Source organism: Marmota monax, unplaced genomic scaffold (assembly GCF_021218885.2).
Source record: "Marmota monax isolate L192 unplaced genomic scaffold, Marmota_monax_Labrador192_F-V1.1 WCK01_AAM20220418_F8-fsc00029, whole genome shotgun sequence".
Lineage (NCBI taxonomy): Eukaryota > Metazoa > Chordata > Mammalia > Rodentia > Sciuridae > Marmota > Marmota monax.
Window position 1 is genome coordinate 8,235,463 of NW_026693024.1, and position 23,838 is coordinate 8,259,300.

General features: G+C 38.1%; 1 protein-coding gene across 3 annotated transcripts in view; it reads right to left on the bottom strand.

Moving 5' to 3' along the window:
- Positions 1-3,100: 3,100 nt before the first annotated feature.
- Cage1 (cancer antigen 1) overlaps positions 3,101-23,838 on the bottom strand; it is a 41,308-nt gene continuing 20,570 nt past the window's right edge. For 2 of the 3 annotated variants that reach the window (XM_058582387.1, XM_058582386.1), the window contains exons 10-14: positions 23,475-23,579; positions 22,083-22,153; positions 11,099-11,167; positions 6,538-6,574; positions 3,235-5,166 (exon numbers count right to left, since the gene is read on the bottom strand). In XM_058582387.1, the coding sequence (XP_058438370.1) occupies positions 5,125-5,166; positions 6,538-6,574; positions 11,099-11,167; positions 22,083-22,153; positions 23,475-23,579 (324 nt within the window). In that variant the 3' untranslated portion in view covers positions 3,235-5,124. The other variant, XM_046453427.2, reaches the window with a different exon arrangement.

Sequence of the window (23,838 nt, forward strand, 5' to 3'; positions counted from 1 at the left end):
TTCCTTTGCTCCCTAACACAGTAAAACCTCACTCTCCTACCTCTCAATTTTCTTCTCAGCCTACTCCAACTGAGCTTTTATTTTTAACCCTCCACTAAGACTTGCTACATCTAATGATCCTCATGTAAACCTTTCCTACCCCTGCCTCCTCTAACACCTGACTCTCTAGGCTCAACGACAGCTACCTTCAGTTGGTTTCCCTTCCATCTCAATGGGCCCACTCTGCCTGGCTGCTCAGGGTAGGCCTGCTAGAATGGATACACACGCAAAGCTGGAAAGCCCACCTGCATGTGTTCTGCTAAGTCCCTGAAGGACATTCCTTTACCAAAATGAGAAAGAATGCACTGGTGAGAGGGGCCAATGTGGTCCATGTGTTCCAGAGGCCAGACTAGATGCTGTTAGGAACTGGGCATGGAGGCCAGCTGAAAAGAAGTAGGTACAAGGGTCCCAGGAGGAGAAGAGGAAACATATTCCTAGGGAATGGTAGAGGTGTGTGTCACCCTCAAAAGGGGAGTGGTCTCCATTTCTTATAATTCCATGTCAAGTGTTCTTTTCCTATTCCATACTGTTTCCCACATACTATACTTTAGGGGAGAAAGTGCTAAGTGCCATTAGAAAGTTAAGACAAAAAATAAAAGAGAGATATTACTTTCAGACTTTTTTTTTAGTGCTACCTCCTTAGTACTTTTTAGTTTTAATTTTGAGACAGCGTCTAAGCTGCTGAGGGTCTTGCTAAATTGCCAAGATGGATTCAAACTTGTAATCCTCCTGCTTCAGTGTCCCAAATCCGTAGTATTAAAGGCAAATGCCATTATGTCCAGCTCAGATAATATTTAAACTAAGCCTTAAAGGATACAAATAGTTTTAAAATGAAGAACTAGGTGATGGAGGTGGAGAAGGACATTTAACAGGCAGGAAGGAAAAAAGAAAAAGGAAGCAAGTTGGGAAAAGGCACACAAGTCATTAGGAGCCAGAGCATGGAAGGCAATGAATGAATGATGGACTACAGAGCTCGGTGTGCATGATAATTTTTCCATGAATTATTATTCAGCCTTTAAGATAAAAGTTATAAAGACATCATGCTGAAATGGCAATGTTTTGGATATATTGCATTAAGTAAAACATATTATTAAAATTTTTTTAAAGGAAAAAAAAAGACAGATGTAACTCAGTTATAGGACAATGGTTATCATGAAGTACACTGAGCTTAGATAGCCTATTAAGACAATATGTCTGAGGGCTTTGTAAACTCTTTCAGTATAATGGGTAGCGAAAAGAGAAGATCCATGATCTCTGGAAGAATAGAAGTTTGCAAGAGGAATTTTTTTTAAAAAAGGTATTATGGTTTATTGTTAGAGTCTGTAAACAAGTCTGGATGGCGCCTAGCAAAATGCCAGAGGGAATGGTTTGTGAAGTAATGCCAGCGAGCCATTAAGTGTGAAAATTCCTTTTTGGTTGACTGATGTATCTAGTTTATGCTAATTAAGATAAGCTGTGTGGAATGTATAAATATCGCTCCGGTCCTACAATAAACGGCTTCCACTCCTGCTGTATCAATGCACACAAGTTGTTCGTCACCCCCCCCCCCCCCCGTTATTTTGCTGCAGCCGGACTGCGGCAGTTTATTATGTCCCCCCAAAGCTCATGTATTTAAAGCATGATCCCCAATGCAGGAAGGTTCAGAGGTGGGATGTTTGGGAAGTGATTGGATCACAAGGGCTCTGAGAAATGGGACCTAATTAGAGGAAGCAGGTCACAGGGGCCTAGTCTGGGGGTTTGTCTTCTTCTTGGCCCCTTTCTCCCTCTGTGCTTCCTGGCTGCATGAGCTAACAGCGTTCCTCCACCATGGCCTTCGGCGGGCATGATGTCTGTCTGTCCTCAGGCCCTGAGCAATGGAGTTGGCCAACCACAGACTAAATCTCTGGAACTGTAAGCCAAAATAAATCTTTCCTCAAGTTGTTTTTGTCAGGTATTTGGTCACAGTGATGGAAAGCTGACTAACGTATAAGATTTACAAAGTAAAGGTGCGAGAGGGTAAAACTGTTTCATGGAGCAAGTCATTATGGAGATGTGATGAGTCAGAATCAAGGGGACAAGAGACTAGACAGAAGGGCCAGAAAGCTGATAAGCACACTGGAACCTCAAGGGGAAAAGAAATCATGCCCTCCTGTAATCCACAGTGACAGCCAATGCTTTGCTCTGTGAAGGCAGAAACAGCATCCATTTCCAATCTCACCTCTCCTGTGAGCCTCCTTACTACAAAAGAAGGGAGTGAAGCTTTCAGCCATGGGCTCCTTCAACTTACCACAGCTCACAGTTACCCTGAACATGCCCATTCTGAGTCCTATCTTCCAACCTCAGAGATGTCCCTGTCCTTAGGCTTTGCTGTGGAACCTGGTCCCTGTTTCTTCTCTGAGACTTTAATTCATCCATCCCTGCTCTCTCCTTTACCTCAGTTTCATCCCCCACCATTGGAACCTTCTTAGAAAATATCTGCTTATTTAATACCTCCATATGAATGTTTGAAGCAACCTCGAACTCTTCAGACCTCTCCCTGCAAACCCGCTATCCCTTGTCTTTGCCCTTTAAAGTGGCTACCATCCACCCAGAACTCTGCTAGACTTCCTGGATCCTGATCGCCTTATTTCCATTGCTAACCAATCGCTAAATCCTTTTCATTTTACCTCTGAAATCACATTGTACCCGTATCTCCCTCTTTGTGTCCATGGCAGTGTTAATTCTTGGCTCAGTTTGTGCCTTGCCTGGATCACTATACCAGCAGCCTCACGGATGCTCCTGATCCCATATCTCCACCATCAACCTACCCCTTCATGTCATGTCACTGTGTTGGGGTGATCTTTTAAAAATGCATACCTGAGCACATCACTTCTCCACTTAAAATCTCTCAGTGCTTCTCATCAGGATCAAGTTTAGTTTCTTAGCTTGACATTTAATGATCTTCATGATCATCCTCATCTCTTGCCTATGAAGAACTTGGGTTTTAGACATGGTTCTAGAACTGTTCACTTATCTCCCCAATAGGTTAGATACTAAAGTATCTAAAGTAAAGTTCACATCATTTTTTGTCGTGTCCTTGGCAGCTGACATAGAGCCTGTGACATAGTTTTTGAAAGTCATTAAGCGTTTATTGAAAGACTGATGTAGACTTTGCATCCTTAAGCCATGCAAGGGAGGCTTGTTCATTTTGAAATAACCTGTAGGTAAGAGAACATAGATGTTTCATAATACCCATTAAATCAGTATTTGTTCACAGAGCCCTATTTGTAGACAATCTGGGTTACTGCTTTCTTTCCACCTATTTCATCCCATTTGTGTGCAGATTCCAGACTTAGCTATCCCCCTCCCCACCACAATACTGGGATATTCTACCACTGAGCAACATCCCGGCTGCTTAACTGTTTTATTTTATTTTATTTTTATGTGGGTACTGGGGATTTATCCCAGAAGCACTTTATCATTCAGCTACATCCCCAGCCCTTTTAACTGTTTAATTTGAGACAGAGTATTGCTAAGTTGCTTAGGGCCTCGCTAAATTGTGAAGGCTGCCTAGAACTTGCAATTCTCCTACCTCAGCCTCCCAAGTCGCTGAAATTAGACGAGTATGCCACTGTGCTCAACTAGACTTAGTTATCTTTATCTTAATAGTTGCCTTTCTCCTATCATATTTTAGTTTTCCCTACAGGATCCCATGAAACCCATGGATAATAAGAAATGTCTCTTTTTCACAGCTTGAATCACTTCAAAGTTTTCAATGCTTAATTTTCTGAAATTAAACAGTTACTGCTACAGATTGCTCAATTCATTGTATATTTCTCATGGTTTAATTTGTTACTAGTTATGTTCCAACTTTTTATGTGCTTTTTTTAAAAAAGTCAAATTTAATCAGTTTATGTTTTAACCATTAGGACACATATTTCATGGGCTGGGGATGTGGCTCAAGAGGTAGCACGCTCGCCTGGCATGCGCGGGGCGCTGGGTTCGATCCTCAGCACCACATAAAAATAAAATAAAGATGTTGTGTCCACCGAAAACTAAAAAATAAGACACATATTTCTTAAAGTAAATTAATTCAATTGCTGAATATGCCAATCCTAGTTGACCCAGCACTGCCTGGGCTTCCCCTCCTCTTTCACCTCAGAGCCCAGTGCCCTCCAAACCCTGGGTCAGTTCCACCCACCATGCAGGGCCATGTGACTGCAGGGGTCTGGGCTCCCATGTGAGGCCCTAGTAGGCCATCTCCCTACCCAAGTGTTCCAACTTTCTGAATTTGAGAAATTATCAAACGTTCTGTGTCCAAATTCATATAAGACCTATCTCATACAATTCCTTAACAAAAATAACAATAATAGCTTTTATTTATACAGCATTTCTATCAGAATTGGTTAAATACTCTACATATATTTTTCCTTTTGTACATAATGTAAGCATAACACTAACTTTTGTGAGATAAAATAATTTCTTCCTTTCCATTCAAGGTATATTTTGATTAATAGCCATACTTTCAGCCTGGTTCTGGGTTTTATCAAAAGGATAATACATGGTTTTTTTTTTTTTTTTTTTTTTTTAATTTCTGGTACATTTCACAAAATCAGTTGTCTCTGGCTCCTTTGTTGAAATTCAGAACCAATTCCTCAAAACTGTGTTAAGGTAGAAATTATAAAGGCTAGGCCTTAAGAACTAGTTTTCTTTTTATCTGAGACTTTATTCCAAATGATCTTAGAGTAGTGTCCTTTTAAATTGAGTTTGTGGTAGAAGAGCCTTCCAGCCTAGAGGGAGAGATGTCTTTAGCACAACAAACAGCTGACGTGAAATCTGTTAGTAAATCTTTGTGCATCACTAAGCCCCTGATAATATGGAAGGGTATTCTGTGAGAATATTTGGCAAAAGAGCCACTGCATTCATCTGTGTTGAAGTAGAATGTGTTTGATTGGTCACAAGAAGAAATTAGAAGAAAAGTAATCACATTTTTTTTGGAATGTAAAATTTCATTGTGTATACAGATTTTAGTACATCATATGTATGATTAGCTGGAGTAGTATACTTAGTAATAATTCTTCCTGGAGTAGCTGATGAAAATGACTAGTGCTTAATCTTCGGTCTTGTTTAAAATAAATCATTTCTATTTCCTTTAAAAATATTTGGCATCTAAAAGTGAAAAAGAAAAAATGTTTTATAAGCTTTGGGGAAAGGCATTTAGTGACAGGACTTCTGAACAGCAAATTCTTGGTTACCTAGGGGAGAGGGCTGTGAAGAAAGCCTACAGATGAACTCCACAAAAAGTACCCAAGCTATATTTTAATTAATACTTTTGGTTTTATTTCAATCCTTCTCCCACTGAGGAACACTATGAAAAACAAGGTGGGTGGAGTTTCATCTTTTTTGATTTGGTTGCCAGTGGCAGAGAATGTAGAAAAGGAACAGAAGCATTTGTCTGAATAACTGATGAAGTGACTTACAGCACAGTGCTGCAGAATTAATGGTATTTATTGGTGCCCTCATAATTCAACTATTAGAAAAGCTGTGTTGCAATGAGAGACGTGACCTATTGATCATTGCCCTCTTCCACAAAGCTATGTCACAAAGAGGCCACAGTATTCATGAAACATGCCCATGGCCTGGGGCAGGACAGGGGCAGCAGCGGAGTATTAGGCATGATTCTAGCAAGTGTAGCTTTGGTCTGGGTCCCAAATTTAATTCTCACTCACTCCTAGTTAGGTACCTACTAAGTGACAGGTGCTTGGGGAATACCGAAACAAATATGAGACAATTCCTGCACTAAAAAAGTTCTAGTCAAGTCAAGGGTCATGTAAGCAGAGAACAGTAATATTATGCTATAGGAGCTATTGTGCCAATAGGTATGGTGTGGGCACCTGGGAGGAAGCTAGCCAGTTCCATGTGGTAGGCAGAGAAGAAATGGCTTCTTAGAGAAGATGGAGTATGAGCTGGCAGATGCTCGTAAGGAGAGAACTGAAAAAAGCAGAAGAAAAGTAGCTGGAGAAGAACATACCAAGTGGGGGAAAGCAGCATGGTCAGTAACAGGAAGGCACAGAAATAACAGCATGTTTATAAAACTGCAGGTAGTTAGATATGCTGTATATAAATGATGAGGAGATATGCTGTATATAAATGATGAGGAGGAGAAAGCAATGCATGATAAAATTGGAGAGGAAGGTGAGAGCTAGGTTGCAGAGGACCTGAGATGTGCAATTGGAAACCATCCAAGGGCTTTAGGTAGGGGAGGGTCTTGATCATATTTTGGTTTTTTTTTTTTTTTTTTTTTTTTGTATGGGGGATGGAACTCAGGGACACTTGACCACTAAGCCACACCCTCATCTCTATTTTGTATTTTCTTTAGAGACAGGGTCTCACTGAGTTGCTTAGTTCCTCGCTTTTGCTGAGGCTGGCTTTGAACTCGGTATCCCCCAGCCTCAGCCTCCTGAGTTGCTAGGATTAGGTGTGCACCAACACACCTGGCCAAATGTAGTTTTTTTTATAATGACTATCAAGATGACCTACCAAGGTCATGGACTTCGGATGATTTTCTAATCTTGGTCTGTAGGAAAGAAAAGAAAAGAATGTAAAAAATGGGGAAGGACAAAAATAATGACATTTTTTCACTATGTTCACTATGTAGCATATTTTCTTACTCACTTGCAAGGAAAATATGCCATTTAGGACAGAACTATGAGACCCTAAAAGATTAAAATTTTTCAATATATATTGAATTGTCATAGATCATTCTTAATGAACTTGAATAGAAATATTAAATCAGAGTCTCAATTACATTTAACATTCCCATAGATTTATTTAGGAAAAGGTTTCTGGCCATGATTTGCAAACCTAATGAATTTCTTTGAAAGTGATGAACTAGAGGCAAAAATTAGACATTGAGACTATTAAAGTACCCCTTTTTTCATATCTTGATTTTCCACTATTCTCAGTACACTTAGCAAGAGTAGTATCATAATTTTGAGATGATGCAGAGAAAGTCTAAAGCTCGTTTGCATGCTGAGTGTACTGAGGTCAATCAGTCAATAAGAGCATATGGAAATGGTGATGGCTGAAGGCTGCCAAAATCTGAGGTTTTTTAAAACACATGGCCTGACCACTTAGAAAAGGCTAGAGAGCTCTTTTGCCCCATGTCACCCCCTTGATTCAAGGCCAGTTTATACCCATGCATATGGGCCTTCAATCCATTGTGAAAACAGACCATAAGTAAACAAATATATTTAAGAAATTTTTTTAAATAGATGAATGCAATACTTTTTTAAAAAAATTTATTTTTATGTGGTGCTGAGGATCAAATCCAGTGCCTCACATGCTAAGCAAGCGCTCTACCACTGAGCTACAACCCCAGCACATAAACAAATACCTTGACTGGTAAAAAATGTGAGTTTATATGCAAATTTTATTATTTTTAAAGTTTTAGAAAAAATTCCATAGTTTCTCTCTACAATTCATAGAAGACCCATATTCTGTTTAAATTAGCATTTACTAAGCATTTGTGATTTAGCATCAGATCACATTCTTTCATATTAGCCTGGGGGTGTAATTCAGTGGTAAGCACTTGTCTAGTATGCCCAAGGGCCAGGTTTGATTCCCAGCAATGCAGTGGGTAAAAAAAAAAAAATCATACTTAACTTAGCACTTTGCAAACAGCTAGTCTAAATCTGCTCAGAGGTTTTGATTTTTAGAACAGTTGTATTTACCCTTGGTATGCTGAGCAAACATGACTCAGGACATAATCAAAATACGACTTTAGTTATTATCCAAAAGACAAAAGACAACAAGTGCTGGTCAGAGAAAAGGGAACCCTTGCACACTGTTAGTGGAAAACAGTATGGAAGGTTCCTCAAAAAGTTAAAAGTGAACTACCATATGATCTAGCAATACCACCACTGGGTAAACATCCAGAGAAAATGCAAACAGTATGTCGAAGAGACATCTGCACACCCAAGTTCACTGCAGCGCTATTCACAACAATCAAGAAAAGAAGCTGGGAGCAGTAGCCCACTCCTATAATCCCAGGATTCGGGAGGCTGAGGCAGGAAGACTGAGAGTTCAAAGCCAGTCTCAGTAACTTAGCAAGGCAGTTAGCAACTCAGTTAGACCATATCTCTAATACAATACAAAAAAAAGGGGGGTAGGGATGTTTCTCAGTGGTTAAAGACCCCTGATTCAATCCCCAGTACCAAAAAAGAAAAAAGAAAGAAAACAATCTAAATGTCCCTCAACTGATGAATGGATAAAGAAAATGTGGTATACATACAACAGAATACCATTTGGCCAAATAAAAGAATAAAATCCTGTCATTTGTGACAACAGGGACGGAACTGGAGATCATTAGGTTACAAGTACTGCATGATCTCACTCACATGTGGAATCTAAAAAAGTTGATCTTATGGCAGTTGAGAGTAGAATGCGATTACCAGAGGCTAGGAGAAGTAAGTGGGAGAAGGCAATGGGAAAGGTTGATCAGTGGATACTAAATTATAGTTGGACAGGAGTAAGTAGCTGTGGTGTGCTAGTATTACATAGTAGGGTGACTACACACAACAACAAAGTACTATGTATTTCAGAAAGCTAGAATGAAGGATTTTGTTTAACACCAACTGTGATACTGCTAGATCATATAGGAGTTCACTATAAAGCAATGACAAATGTTTGAGGAGGTAGATAAGCTTACCCTGATTTAAAAATATTACATGACGTGCACATGTATCAATACATCTCATAGTACCCCATAAATATGTACAATTGTTAAGTTTGTATGAACCAGCTAAAAAATAAATTTAAATTTAAAAATTCTAATGCAACTTTAATTTTTGTCTCCTACTTCTACCTTAAGCTTTTTCACTCAGGGAAACGTCTCATTTATATGGAATGGATACACAGCAAGCCCAATGGGTTCTTCAAAATAATTTCCTTTGGAAACTCTGCACATGTGGAAAACCTACTCTGACTTTGGGAGTCTACAATTGTTTTATTAGCACCCAAGGAACTGGGCCAGGATTAGTCCATTTTTAACATCTCACTATGTTCTTAATAAACCCTGCATGGGTTTCTGCATATAACTTATAGCATCAGATTCTGAAACAAGTCTAAAATAACAGATTATAGCTGGGTGCAGTGTTGCATGCCTGTAATTCCAGCCATTCAGAAAGCTGAGGCAACAGGATTGCAAACTGGAGGCCAGTCTTGGCAATATTTAGTGAGATCCTATAGTGAAATAAAAAGGACTGGGGGATGTAGCTCAATGGTAAATCCCCTTGAAGTCCAAATAATAATAAAATAACAGATCATAAGATTTAATGTTAGTGTAAGAAAATATCTGGCCATAAAATATATAGCAAAATAAACAGGTTTTTTTTTTTTTTTTTTTTGGTACAAGGGATTGAACTCAGGGGCACTCCTCAACCACTGAGCCACATCCCCAGCCCTATCTTGTATGTTATTTAGAGACAGGATCTCACTGAGTTGCTTAGTACCTCGCTTTTGCTAAGGCTGGCTTTGAACTCAACATCCCCCTGCCTCAGCCTCTAGAGTTGCTGGGATTACAGGTGTATGCCACCACGCCTTGCTATAAGCAATTTTTTTTTTCAGGCAAAATCTTAGTACATTCATAAGAGGCAAACATATATTCCTGAGGGCAGGAAATCTCTTTCCAATTCAGGTTCTATAAAAAAATATTTATCATATAAAGAGCTCAAAAAGCTAAACACCAAAAAACAAATAACCCAATCAATAAGTTGTCCAAGGATCTGAATAGACACTTCTCAGAAGATGATATACAATCAATCAACAAATATATGAAAAAATGTTCATCATCGCTAGCAATTAGAGAAATGCAAATCAAAACTACTCTAAGATTTCATCTCAGTCCAGTCCGAATGGCAGCTATTATGAAGACAAACAACAATAAGTGTTGGCGAGAATATGGGGGAAAAGGTACATTCAAACACTGCAGATGGGACTGCAAATTGGTGTAGCCAATATGGAAAGCAGTATGAAGATTTCTTGGAAAATTGGGAATGGAACCACCATTTGACCCAGCTATCCCACTCCTTGGTCTATAGCTAAAGGACTTAAAAACAGAATACTACAGGGACACAGCCACATCAATGTTTATAGCAGCACAATTCACAATAGCTAAACTGTGGAATCAACCTAGATGCCCTTCAAAAAACTGTGGTATATATATATATATATATATATATATATATACACACAATGGAATATTACTCAGAAAAAAAAAAGAGAATAAAATCATGGCATTTGCAGGTAAATGGATGGAATTAGAGAAGATAATACTAAGAGAAGTTAGCCAATCCCAAAAAAACAAATGCTGAATGTTTCCTCTGATATAAGGAGGCTGATTCATAGTGGGGTAGGGGAGAGGGAGCATGGGAGGAATATACAAACTCTAGATAGAGCAGAGGGGTGTGAGGGGAAGGGAGGGGGCATGGGGTTAGAAGTGATGGTGGAATGTGATGGACATTATTATTCAAAGTACATGTATGAAGACATGAATTGGTGTGAATATACTTTGTATATAACCAGAGATATGAAAAATTGTGCTCTATATGTGTAATAAGAATTATAATGCATTCCACTGTCACATATAAATTAAAAAATGCTAAACAATTTATCAGGTGATTATTTTAAAATCATTGCAAAATATTAAGAATTTTCCTATAATTTATCTTAAATTGAGACATGGGAAAGTTTTTAGAAATGTATTATATACATGTGTATAAATACACACACACACACACACACACACTTTTTTAAAGCTAAAGACATTATTATTAGCTCGGTGTGGTAGTGCATGCCTGTAATCCCAGTGGCTCAAGGAGGATGAGGTGGGAGGATTGCAAGTTCAAAGTCAGTCTCAGCAAATTTTTTAGTGAGGCCCTAAGCAATTCAGTGAAACCCTGCCTCTAAATAAAATACAATAAAGGGCTGGGAATGAGGCTCAGTGGTTGAGTGCTCTAGAGTTCAATACCTGGTACCAAAGGGGGGGGGGGGCGCGGGAAACAAGACATTACTGTTGATTTTTAAAGAACGGAAAACTTACCTCAGTTTTCTGGCTCTCTCTCTGGGCCTTCTCATTAAATCTTCCAGATGTTTATTTCTCTCTTCTAAACTGAAAGAAGAAACAATTGAATTTTTTTTTTTAACTGAAGTGGACTCTTCTAGATAAATATTTTGTTAAGATTCACTGGAGGATTTGAGTAGATAAATTCAAATCGTAGTCTAGTTATCTACACATTATCTGTCCTTCTCACCATATAGGTACTTGGGGTTCTTTCCTAGCAACTTCAATTATGTAATCAATTTTTCCCTTTATAGGTTCTGGGGGTAAAGAAGAAAAGTAGATAGTAGCAAATATTTAAAGTGGCATTTAGGTATTCTGCTGTTTGTTTGCACAGTGGGTAGAGAACTGACCCCTCTGTATGTGTAAACCCACATGCTCCTAGGATTGCATGTTAAAAATAAAACCCCTGAGCTATGAACTGCTTTACCCTGGAAAAAAGTGTGATGATGTTCCAGGACAGTCGGCACTTGGCTGGGCTGCTAGAGAGTTATTTGTATTCTGTCTTTATGGTTTAGTGAGAGATGTAGCAATGGGCTCCCTTGTTGCTGGTAGGAGGGAAAATTCCGTTAAGACTGTCCCCTCCCTGAACCCACCTTAAGACATCTCCTCCCTGAACCCACCTTCCGGTCCAGAAGGATGTATAAGTTTCCTGACTGGTGCAACAGATAAACACAAACTGGGTGGCCGAAAGCAGCACTCAATTATTTTCTTATGGTTCTGGACGTCAGAGGTCCAAAATCAGTTTCACCCAGCTGAAATCCAGGTGTGGGCAGGGATATACTGCCTTGGAGGGGGTATGCTGCCTGTGGACAGGGATATGCTGCCTGTGCTTTGCCTTGCCTTGTGTAGCTAGGCAGGTGGTCCTCACTGCTCTTGGTTCCACTCATGTCACCTTTTCCCCTGCTTCCCTCATTACAAGGCCTCTTTTGTTATCAAATCTCTTTCAGCTTCCTCCTCTTAAGACATCTGTGATTACATTTAGGGCCCACCCAGATAATCTAAGACAAACTCCCCATCTCAAGATCCCAACATAATTACATCTACAAAGTCTCTTTTGCTATATAAGGTAACATTTGCTGGTTCTAGGGATTAGGATTTGGGTTTGTTTCAGGGCTATTCTTCAGCCTGCTGTAGAAGATGAACAGTCAACAGACTCTTGGAGGAGATGAAATTCTAATCTACAGGAGCACACTGTAAATTCAATAGCCTAAAGAAGGGTCAGGAAGAAAAAAAAAAGAAGGGTCAGGAAAGTATGTGAAATGAGTGTCTTTTCATCTCTTAACAGTGCCTTTTTGAAGAACAGTTTTGAATTGATAAAGTTGGATTTTCTTATGAATTATGCTTTTAGTGACATGTCTAAGCAGTTGTTATCACACCCAAGATTACGGAAAATTTCTATCTTTTTTATAGAAGTATTAAAGTTTTAGTGTTTATATTTAGGTCAATTATAAATTTTGAATTAATTTGTATGAGGTACAGGGTATAAATATAAAGTTGGGTTTTTTTGTGTGTGGGGGGAATAGTTAGTTATTTCCAGTTGCGAAAAGACTACCCTTTTTCCACTTCATTGCTTTTGTACCTTTTTCAAAAATCTCTTGTCCAGGGGCTGGGAATGTGGCTCAGTGGTAGAGCGCATGCACAGCATGAAAGACCCTGGGTTTGATCCCCAGCAACACAAACACCCACACTGCAAAAAACTAACAAAAACCATATCCCATGTTTATGTATGTGTGAGTTTATAACTTTATATCTGTTTTGTTGATCTTTTTCTATTATTTTTTTCTATTCTACGACACAACATTTTGATTATTGTACCTTTATAAAAAGTCTCAAAATCAAGTTTGCCTGCCCATTTTGTTCTGTTGTTGTTGTTGTTGTTGCAGTTGGACACAATACCTTTTTTTAATTATTATTAATTTATTTTTATGTGGTGCTGAGGATCGACCCCAGGGCCTCACACATGCCAGGCAAGTGCTGTACTGCTGAGCCACAACCCTAGCCCCTTGTTTTTCTTGATCAGAGTTCTTTTGCCTCTTCTATGTCTTTTGAATTAGCACATGAATTTAGAATCAGCTTGTCAACTTCTAAACAAGCAAACCAACCAACCTTCTGGTATTCTGATTAGGTCTGCACTGAATCTGTAGATTTACTTGGGGAGAATCTTAACAATATTGAGTCTTCAGATCCACAAAAAATCTATATGCCTCTCTATTTAAATCTTTATTTTCTCTCATCAGTGTTTTGTAACTCAAGTGTTTTTCACATATTTTTTCAAACTTATCCCCGTGCAGTTCATATTTTTGGTTTTAGAGAAATGTTTTTAAAGATTTGATTTGATTGTCCATTACTAGTATACAAAAATGCAATTGACTTTTGTCTCATACCTTGCAACCTTGCTAATCTCACCTAAACAATTTTAGTATTTTTTTTGTAGAATCAGATTTTCTAGATAGATTATTATGTTGCCTACAAATAAATTCATTTTTGCTTCTATTTTTTTTTATTTCGAATTTGGATGTGTTTTATTTCTTTTCCTTATTTGATTGCCCTGAGCAGAACTTCCAGGACAATATAGATAGAAATCTTTTTATTGACCTTGAGAAAATAGTCACTTGTTCTTTTTTTTAATATATTTTTACTTATAGATTTATTTTATTTGTTTATTATTTATGTGGTGCTAAAGATTGAACCCAGTGCCTCACACATGCTAGGCAATAGCTCCACCACTGAACCACAACCCCAGCCATTTTGTTCTCTTTTTTTTTTTTTTTTTTTTAATTTTTTTAGTTGTAGATGTTCATAATACCTTTGTTTTATTTATTTTTATGTGGTGCTGAGGATTGAACACAGTGCCTCACAAGTACAGTGCTAGGCAAGCACTGTACCACTGAGCTACACCCCAGCCCCCATTTGTTCTTTTTTTATATATATCTTTATTTATTTTTATGTGGTGCTGAGGATCGAACCCAGGGTCTCTCTCGTGCGAAGTGAGCACTCTACCACTGAGCCACAACCCCAACCCCCATTTGTTCTTTATTAAGTATGATGCAGTAGGCTGCTTTTTTTTTTCTTTCCCTCAGTGCTAGGGAAAGAAATTTAGTGCCTCAGACATGACAGACAGGTGCTCTACCACTGAGCTATACCCTCAGCCCAGAAAGAGGCTTTCAAGTAGGTGCTGTTTATCACTGCTGAAGAAGTTCCCTCCTGTGATTAATTTGTTTAGTTCCTCACCACCACCCAGCCCCGCTTTTTTTTTTTTTTTAATTAAGAATGGTGTTGAGTGGGCTGGGGTTGTGGCTCAGTGGTAAAGTACTTGCCTAGAATGCGTGAGGCCCTGGGTTCAATTCTCAGCATCACATATAAGCAAATAAATGAAATAAAGGTCCATTAACAACTAAACAAAATATTTTAATAAAGAAAAAAAAAGAATGATTTTGAAATCTGCCAAATGCTTTTTCTATGTCTATTTAGATTACCATAAGCTCTTTCCCTTTTAGTTTTCTAAATATATGGATACAGTTGTTATTAGAGATAAAGCTGAAGCTTTTCCCAAAAAAGTAGCATTCAGAGATTTCAGCGATTAGGATAGAAATCAGCCATTTACTTTTACCACCATTTTTTTTGCGGGGGGGTACCAGAGATTGAATCCAGGGTCACTTAACCTCTGAGACACATCCCCAGGCCTTTTAAAAATGTTTTATTTAGAGACAGGGTCTAAAGTTGCTTAGGACCTCATTAAGTTGCTGACCCTGGCTTTGAACTCGAAATCCTCCTGCCACAGCATCCTGAGCCTTTTTCTTATGTCAACACACTTTTTCATTAAAAATATAGAAAGAAGAAAAAAAAATCAAAGCAATAGAAGAGTATGGTGACTATAAATAGGGCAGTATTGGTGTTATTTTAATTTCCTATATAGTTAAATGTAGCTATTTTGTGGCATTTACAAGCTTTAGAATTAACAAATGTTCACCTTATTGTCTGTGACCAAGTTATACCATCACATGGCTTTTTAACAGCATGTTCAATCAATTAAAATATTTGATCACTTTAGACTATCAATAGAACATAGAAAGGTATAGATTTGTACTTTGAATTTTTCTATGATTTCTGATTTTATTTGTATGGAAAATAATTTATAGGCATTTCAGGCAGATAGAAGTCACAGTTGCTATGAAAAGGCAGGGAAGCCAGGTATAGGGGTGCACGCCTGTAATCCCAGCAACCTGGGAGACTGAGGCAGAAGGATCACAAATTTAAGGCCAGCCTCAACTATTTATGAGACCCTAAGCAATTTAACAAGACCGTGTCTCAAAATAAAACCTTAAAACGGATAGGGATGTAGCTCAGTGCTAAAGTGCCCCTGAGTTCAATCATCAATCCCCCCTTCCCCCGCCAACCACCCCCCCCCAAAAAAGGTGGGGAATTGTTATTGTGAATTTAGGTTATCTGTAGGAGATACAGCATTGGAGATATTCTTCTGGAACCTCGTTGGTATTCTTTGGATGGTGATTAGTAAATAAGAATTAGAGAAGTCTGATAAGAGTCTTCATAAACATAGACTGTAATCCCAGATCAAATGATAGATTGGCAATGAAATGTACGACCACCTTAAACAGTAAGGTAGTATGGCTGAATAAGGTGGGAGGCCAGGACAGGAAATGAGCTGGGACATTCTTTTTTTTTCTTTTTTAAGGATGTTTATTTTCAGAATAGTTTGATATAAAGATATAATGTGTGACCTTGAAAAATAATGAAGTTAATTGGTATTCACAATCATCAAAACCAGGGCACTGAAACCATGTTCTGCAGAGAAAATGGACCAAAGATTACTTAAATAGCGTTGTTAAATGTGTTGAGTTAGGTTTCAAGGCTGCTATATTTACATCACCAATTGTCTTTTTCTTCTTCTTTTTTTTTTTTTTTTTGAGAATGGGGATGGGGAGTCCTTGTAGGGGAATCAAAAGGTTCTGGGTCTTTTTCAAGGAGCAAAACCCATGGGTGTTTCCAGGATCCAGGAAATCGTCATACCAATCCTTCCACCCTCAAGCTACCAGGAATCAAGTCTGGAGATTTATTATAAAAAGGTCAACCTTGAGTTAGGGTTGAATCAAAGGCTGGATGTGATGATGTTGGCTATTATAAGGAACTATTCTTTCCACTTCTTCCTGTTTCCTGAATTAGGCTTATTAAAAAAAAATGTGTTCTATAGAACTATTACATCAATAGTTCTATAAACCTTTCCTATACAGAAGATTTTAAAAACAACTTCTAGCTGGGCGTGGTGGCACATGCCTGTAATCCCAGTGGTTTGGGAGGCTGAGGCAGGAGGATTTAGAGTTCAAAGCCAGCCTCAGCAAAAGCGAGTGGTTGAGTGCCCCTGAATTCAATCCCTGGTACCCCACCCCCTCCAAAAAAAAAAAAACCCAACTGCTAAACACAGGCATCAATAAAACAATTAATCCAAGGGGAGAATTGTTTTGGTGGTGACTATAAAGGCTACTGTGGGGGTAGGTAGAGAATACTACAGGAGAGGCACCCAGTCCAGTCCTGGAAGGTAAATGAAGGTGTCTGGTAGAAGTTATGTCTTTGCTGAAGCCTAAGAATAAATAGGAGTTAGGCTCAGAGGGGAGAGAGAGCACGTAGGAATGGAAAGTAGGAGTAAGGGAGGAAATAGGTAGGGGGTATCAGACAAAAGTGTGCTTGGCTGCAGGTGACAGTACACTGAGACAACATTGACATCTAACAATCCTGCACCCCACACCATCCCCTGCAGTAATAGATGGTTTCAGAATTAGTACAGTGTGGAAGACCCAGGTCTCTACCTTCCCGGGCTCCTCTGGCCTTGTGGAAGACAGTTGCCACAGCATTAATCATGTCTTCCTACAACCATCTTCAATGCAGTAAAACGATGTAGGCATCCTTTTTTTTTTTTTAAATCAAGGAGCATACTTTTCCCCAAAAGCTCCCCACAAAACTTATTCTTGAGTCTTGACCGACAGAAATGGGTCACATATCCATCCCAACACCAATGAGCAGCAAGTGGAATAGTGCTGCCACATGAGACATGGGCTAACTGTGGCTCACTCCCTGAGCTGGGGAGGGATCAGCTTCCCCAAGAGCCACCTACACAAAAGTAGGGAAGCCAAGAGGGAAAGATGGTGTGTGGATAGCCACAATGTCTGCCATACAGCAGATGTGATGAGAGACAAAGGTCATGAGAACTCTTGATTACCTGTGACCCAATGGGGACTTTATTCTGAAAGGGAAGAAAGTCTGGTAGTTTCCTCAAGAGTCTATTCAGGTTATGCAAGTTGGGTAGCAAGTTAATGTAAGCAATGTTTGTATCACCCACTGTACCACACCAGAGGACACTGGTGTCAATATGTACTCTCTTAAGCCAGGTGTAATGGCACACACCTGTAATCCCAGAAGCCCAGGAGGCTGAGGCAGGAGGATCACAAGTGCAAAGCCAACCTCAGCAACTTATTAAGGCCCTAAGCAACTTAGTGAGACCCTGTCTCTAAATAAAATATAAAAAGGGCTGGGAATACGACTCAGTGGTTAAGCACCTCTGGGTTTAATTCCTGGTACAAAAAAAAAGTGCTTTCTTTGTGGTATTAACTGATCAGTTACTTAAGGAACACACCTCACTTGAAGAACATTCTATAAAACAAATGACGTGAGATCTTTAAGACTGCCAATGCCAAGAAAAGAAACAAAAAGGCTAAGGAAATATTTCAGATCAGAGTTAGACATAACAACTAAATGCAACAAAGGATCTTGGATTTGCTCTAGGACTGAGAAAAAAACTGCTAGAAAGGAGATTATTGGAACAATGAGTGAAATTTGAATATAAACTTATAACCAACTTATAATTACATTTTATATAGTTGAGTTTTAACATATCAATTGTTATTCTTTTTTTTGAGAGAGAGAGAGAGAATTTTTTAATATTTATTTTTTAGTTTTCGGTGAACATAACAACTTTATTTTACTTTTATGTGGTACTAAGGATCCAACCCAGCGCCCCACGCATGCCAGGTGAGCACGCTACCACCTGAGCCACATCCCCAGCCCCTCAATTATTATTCTTATAGTAAATGATATCAAATGATTGTTAAATGATTTGCATTTAATCATTGCATTATGGTTGTGTGAGAAAAGGTCCTTGTTCTTCAGAGATACATTCTAAAGTACTGAGGAGTGAGGAATCATGCTGGAGCTGGGACATTTTTGTTAGAGGATCCACCTCTCACCAGGATGATAGTTGTAATGGGAAGTGAACAAGTCTCCAATTTCATAGGGAGAGTTTCTAGAAACATGAAGGTATGGAGCAGATTTCCACACGTGAAAGAGACCTGACCACAGGTGTTAACAGAGAAAGCATGGCCACTTGAACTTTAGTAGTATTGTGGAAAAACTACCTGACTCAGACTCACAACAGTGAATGCACCTCTAAGGAAATTATTTGAGCAGAGATCTGAAGGATAGCAGAGATAAAACTGAGGTGGTGAGCCTGACCACTTTAAGCAGAACAACACATGCTAACATCAGGAGGTACATTTAAGAAACTATAATATCTCCAGTGTGGTTAACAGTAAGCTAGGGGTTAGTGAGATGAGCCTGGAAAGGTAGGCAGGAGCCTGATAATGAAGGAACTTGTAGGCCATGTAAAGGATTTTTGTTTTCACCTAAAAATGATGGAAACTTACTGTCAACTCAAAGTGTTTTAAGATGTAAACTGGCAGGATCAGATTTAACATCAGAAAGATCAGTGTGGTTACATATACACTTTAGTGAACATCAGATCATCAGCTACTTACCAAGACCCTGTCTCAAAATAAAAACTGAAAAAATAAAAAGGACTAGGGATGTGATTCAGTAGTAAAGCACCCCTGGGTTCAATCCCTAATACAAAATAAATAAATAAACAAACAACTAAATAAATAAATAAACTTTACTCTGTGTGTGTGTGTGTGTGTGTGTATGTACATACACATACATAATATACATATATATTAGTCTTTTTTAAAAAATCAAATTTCAGGGTCTGGAGTTGTAGCTCAGTGGTAGAGCGCTTGCATGTGTGAGGCACTGGGTTTAATTCTCAGCACCACATATAAATAAATAAATAATAAAGGTCCATTGACAACTAAAAAAGAAAAATCAAATTTCAGTTGGGCACAGAGGTACACTCTTGTAATCCTAGCTGTTGGGTGTGTGGGAGACTTGCCTTTTGGTTTTATTTCCCCCATCGAAACTTAACTCCCCACTGAAATTAAGTTTCCATCTCTGGAGAAGAACATCATGTAATCCATTACCCCTCCCCCTCCTCTCCAAAGGGCGCCAAGCCGAAGGGCACCAAGCCAAAGGACACCAAAGTCAAAAGTTTTCTCGACCAATCCTCTCAGGACACAGTGTCCACTAGCCTGTTCCTGAGTCACCCTGCCAATCAGCACCCGCCACATCGCCAAAGCAACCATTCTTAAGCTGAAGCTTGCAGTCTCAAGCAAGCTTCTTCTCCTCTCCTTTCTTCCCCTTCAGGCAGCCCCCCAATAAAATCTCTTGGATGAATTTCTGTCTTGGGGGAGTCACTCGCCTTTCACCAGCTACTTGGGAGGTTGAGGTAGGAGGATCACAAGTTCAAGGCCAATCTGAGCAACTTAGCTACCTTGCTATTTAAAAAGGCCTGGGGATGATGGCTCAGTGGCAGAGTGCTCCTGGGTTCAATTCCTAGCACTGGAGGGAAAAAAATCAAATGCATTAGTGGATTTTGTAGGTAAACAGCCATATCTAAAATCCAAGGCATGTGAATTGAAAAATTACAGCATAGTCAATGAATGTATTTGGAGAATAATACCTCAAATACTGCTAAAGTTTAACAGAATTAACAAACTAAAGCCAAGTTAAAGAACACTGCTCTGATGATATATTTCATAATTTTTGAAGCAGAATATGCCTTTTAATGATACCAAAGCAAATTCACTATACTTAAACAAAATATATCATCATGGACATATTTGGTTTAAAAAATGTATTACAACAGTGATCATTTAAGCAAATTGACTCACATGATATCTGGCAGTAGTAATCAATCTGTCCAGACACTAGAATTATTTGGACAGCTTGTGAAATATACTAATGCCCAGGTTCCATCTAACATTTTAGTGCAATGGAGTTTTAGGATAGGGCCTAGTCACTGTTATTTTTTAAAATACATTCAAGAGGATCCTAATAAACAGTCATACTTGACCCTTCTTTTAATAAAGCTTGTAGAACTCAGATGCCACGTTTCTTCATCAACACAAACTGGGTTAATCACTCAACTGAAACATACATTTAATTTTTTTTATTTTAAAAATAACTAGGGTAGCTGGGCACAGTGGCACATGCTTGTAATCCCAGCACTTGGGAGGCTGAGGCAAGAGGATTACAAGTTCAAAGCCAGCCTTAGCAATTCAGTGAGACCTTAAGCAATTTAGCACGACCCTGTCTCAAAAAAAAAGCGGGGGCTGGGAATGTGTTTCTTAGAGGTTAAGAGCTCCTGAATTCAATCCCTGGTACCACCCCATAAAAAAACAAACAAACAAACAAACAAACAAACAAAAAACTGGGGAGTGGGTAAAGCAACATGGCCAAAATGATAGTTTGATACTGTTTGGTGGTTTGTTTTGTTTTGGTACCAGGTATTGAACCCAGGTACTGAGCCACATCCCTAGCCCTTTTTATTCTTTATTTTGAGACAAGGTCTCACTAAATTACTTAGGGCCTAGCTAAGTTGCTGAGGCTGATGTCTAATTTGCAATCCTCCTGCTGATTTAGCTTCTTGAATCACTGGGATTACGGGCATGCACTACCACGCCCAGTTTGATGCTGGTTTTTAAATCTTGTTTTTTATTTTGATATCTCATTATTGAACATTGGCTGAATTTTCTTGGTTATAAGCTGAGGAAGAGTTTAACTTTATTTCTTGAGTATAAAATATTCTTTCCATCCTTAAAACTTACCTGCATTAGTGTGGGAAAAAAAACGGGAAAATTGTTTACTATTCACTCTGCTAAGAAACAACAGTGAAAAACAAAAGCTAATTTTCCAAGTTACCAGTACCCACATTTTCTGTTATCTTATGGGGAAAACTCCAATAGGAAGCTCATAATTTGGAGGTAGGGAAAGTGCTTTCTATCTAAGAATAAACCTTTTGTTATGTCGAGATAAATGAAATTGGGGGAAGGACAGAGGGAGAAGCATATTAGAAGTAAGAATAATAAGTCAGTGGAAAGGGGCTGGGGATGTGGCTCAAGCGGTAGCGCGCTCAAAGATGTTGTGTCCGCCGATAACTAAAAAATAAATATTAAAATTTTCTCTCTCTCTCTCTCTCTCTTTAAAAAAAAATAAGTCAGTGGAAAGTTGCAAAATTTAAGAATATTAGTTTTGGAGACTTTTATGCTGAATTAATTCTGATGAGCTGATTTGGTACTTATATATATATAAGGTTTGCATTCAATATCTTTTTGTGAATAAATGCTAAGCATTGGAAGTTATTTTATTTGAATACTATGATAATATACTCTAAAATTGCTAGATGTTTCTCACTAATTCCCTTAAAACCAAAAGCAGTTCTAAGACAGGAAAATGAAAATCTGGCTATTCAACCTTGTTCAAATAGTCTGAATGTTAAAACCCATTTTGTCTCATTGTTTGATATACAGAGCATGTATAAAAACCTATAAAATTTTATGGGACACATATAAAATTGCTCAACTAAAATTTTATAGGTGTCCTATATATAGGATGATGGAACACAGGTTAAGCAGACTAGCTATATTAATGAAGAATGGTCTGATTTATAAAATTGCATGTTTCCTCTTTATAGTAGTCAAAGAAAATTAATTTAGAAGCTAGAGAGTAAAATAAAATATTAGTAAATATTCATAAAATTAAAAATTGAGTTTTATAAACTTACTGTGCTATTTGGAAGTGGGATATCTCAAGCCTTTGATCAGCACATTTGATAATTTCTTCATATGAAGTAACCTTGAAAAAATAAGGTAAGCAGTTATTCTTCGATAAATTCTGGTTTATTTAGTACCAGGGATTGAACAACTGAGATAGATGTCCACTCCTTTTATTTTTTTTAACAATTTTTTAAAAAACTTTATTAGTTTTTGGTGGATCTTTATTTATATGCGGTGCTGATAATCGAACCCAGTGTCTCACACGTGCTAGGCAAGCACTCTGCCACTGAGCCACAACTCTAGCCCTAGTTCTTTTATTTTTATAATTTTTTTTTTAATTTTGAGACAGGATCTCACTAAAAGTTGCTGACAATCTTGTTAGGTTGCCCAGGCTAGCCTCAAAAGTTGCCCCACCTTAGCCTCCCAAGTCACTGGGATTACAGGTATGCACCACTATGCCTAGTTTTAATTTTATTTACTCATTTTAAAATTTCTACCAGTTGAAGTTCAATTGTTGGATGAAAATTTTACAATAGACAAAACATCTCATATTTTGAGATCTATGAATAACAATGGAATTATAACACGCCTATTCATCATGCCAGAAAAGAGAAGTACCAAAATGTGGACAACTATAGTGAGCTGACTACGACCCACTTGTCTTCCACACAAGTTTCATACATGCCAGAATCACAGTCTATGTGGTTAAAGTTAATGCAGTTTTTAAAAAGTAAACTAGAACACTAAGTTGGCAAGATTCATAATTACTCTGAAAACAAAGTAGCAATACAAAAACTTTAACTTGCCAACAGCAGGATATACACATGCTAGATTCCTGCTGAAAGGCTAATGGCAGCATTTTATAATGCCATTATGAAGTAAACGGGATGAATATTATTGGGTTACCTCAAATATCAGGTCCTTTTTAGTTCCAAAATTCTATTATTTGAATATCTGTCATAATTGTTTGTTTATTTGTTTATTGTGGTCCTGGGGATCAAATTCAGGGCCTCATATAATTTTTTTTTAATAATAAAATTTTTATTTAAATGGAGTCAGGTTTGACAAACGCTGTTTTTTAAAAATTTTTATTATTGGTTGTTCAAAACGTTATATAGTTCTTTTTTTTTTAAAGAGAGAGAGAGAGAGAGAGAGAGAGAATTTTTTAATATTTATTTTCTAGTTTTCGGCGGACACAACATCTTTGTTTGTATGTGGTGCTGAGGATCGAACCCGGGCCGCACGCATGCCAGGCGAGCGCACTACCACTTGAGCCACATCTCCAGCCCCCATTACATAGTTCTTGACATATCATATTTCATACATTTGATTCAAGTGAGTTATGAACTCCCGCCTCATATAATTTTTAAAGGCAAATATTTCTGTAAGAAAATCTGTACCTTATTTATTAAGTTGCCTAAATATTTTTGATAATTATCATTCTCTTCAATGAGTCGGTTGCAGTGAACTTCTTTTGACTCCAGAAGACCTCCCAATTTTGTGATCTAAGAAAAAACATCAGTAAAAATACTAACTTGGAAACTACCATGAACGCTACATATGGGCGTAAGAACTAATGGGGACAGTGAGCTTTACTTTATTCCAATATTTTCTTAACTCAATAAATCCCATGGTCCTAGATGGGACATCTATAAAAACCTAAATTGTGCAACTAATGTACTACTTACCATAACTTTTAAAATAAATATTTTTAGAGTTTTATTTTTTGAGCAAAATAGCAGGGAAGTCATTAGAATGTTTAAA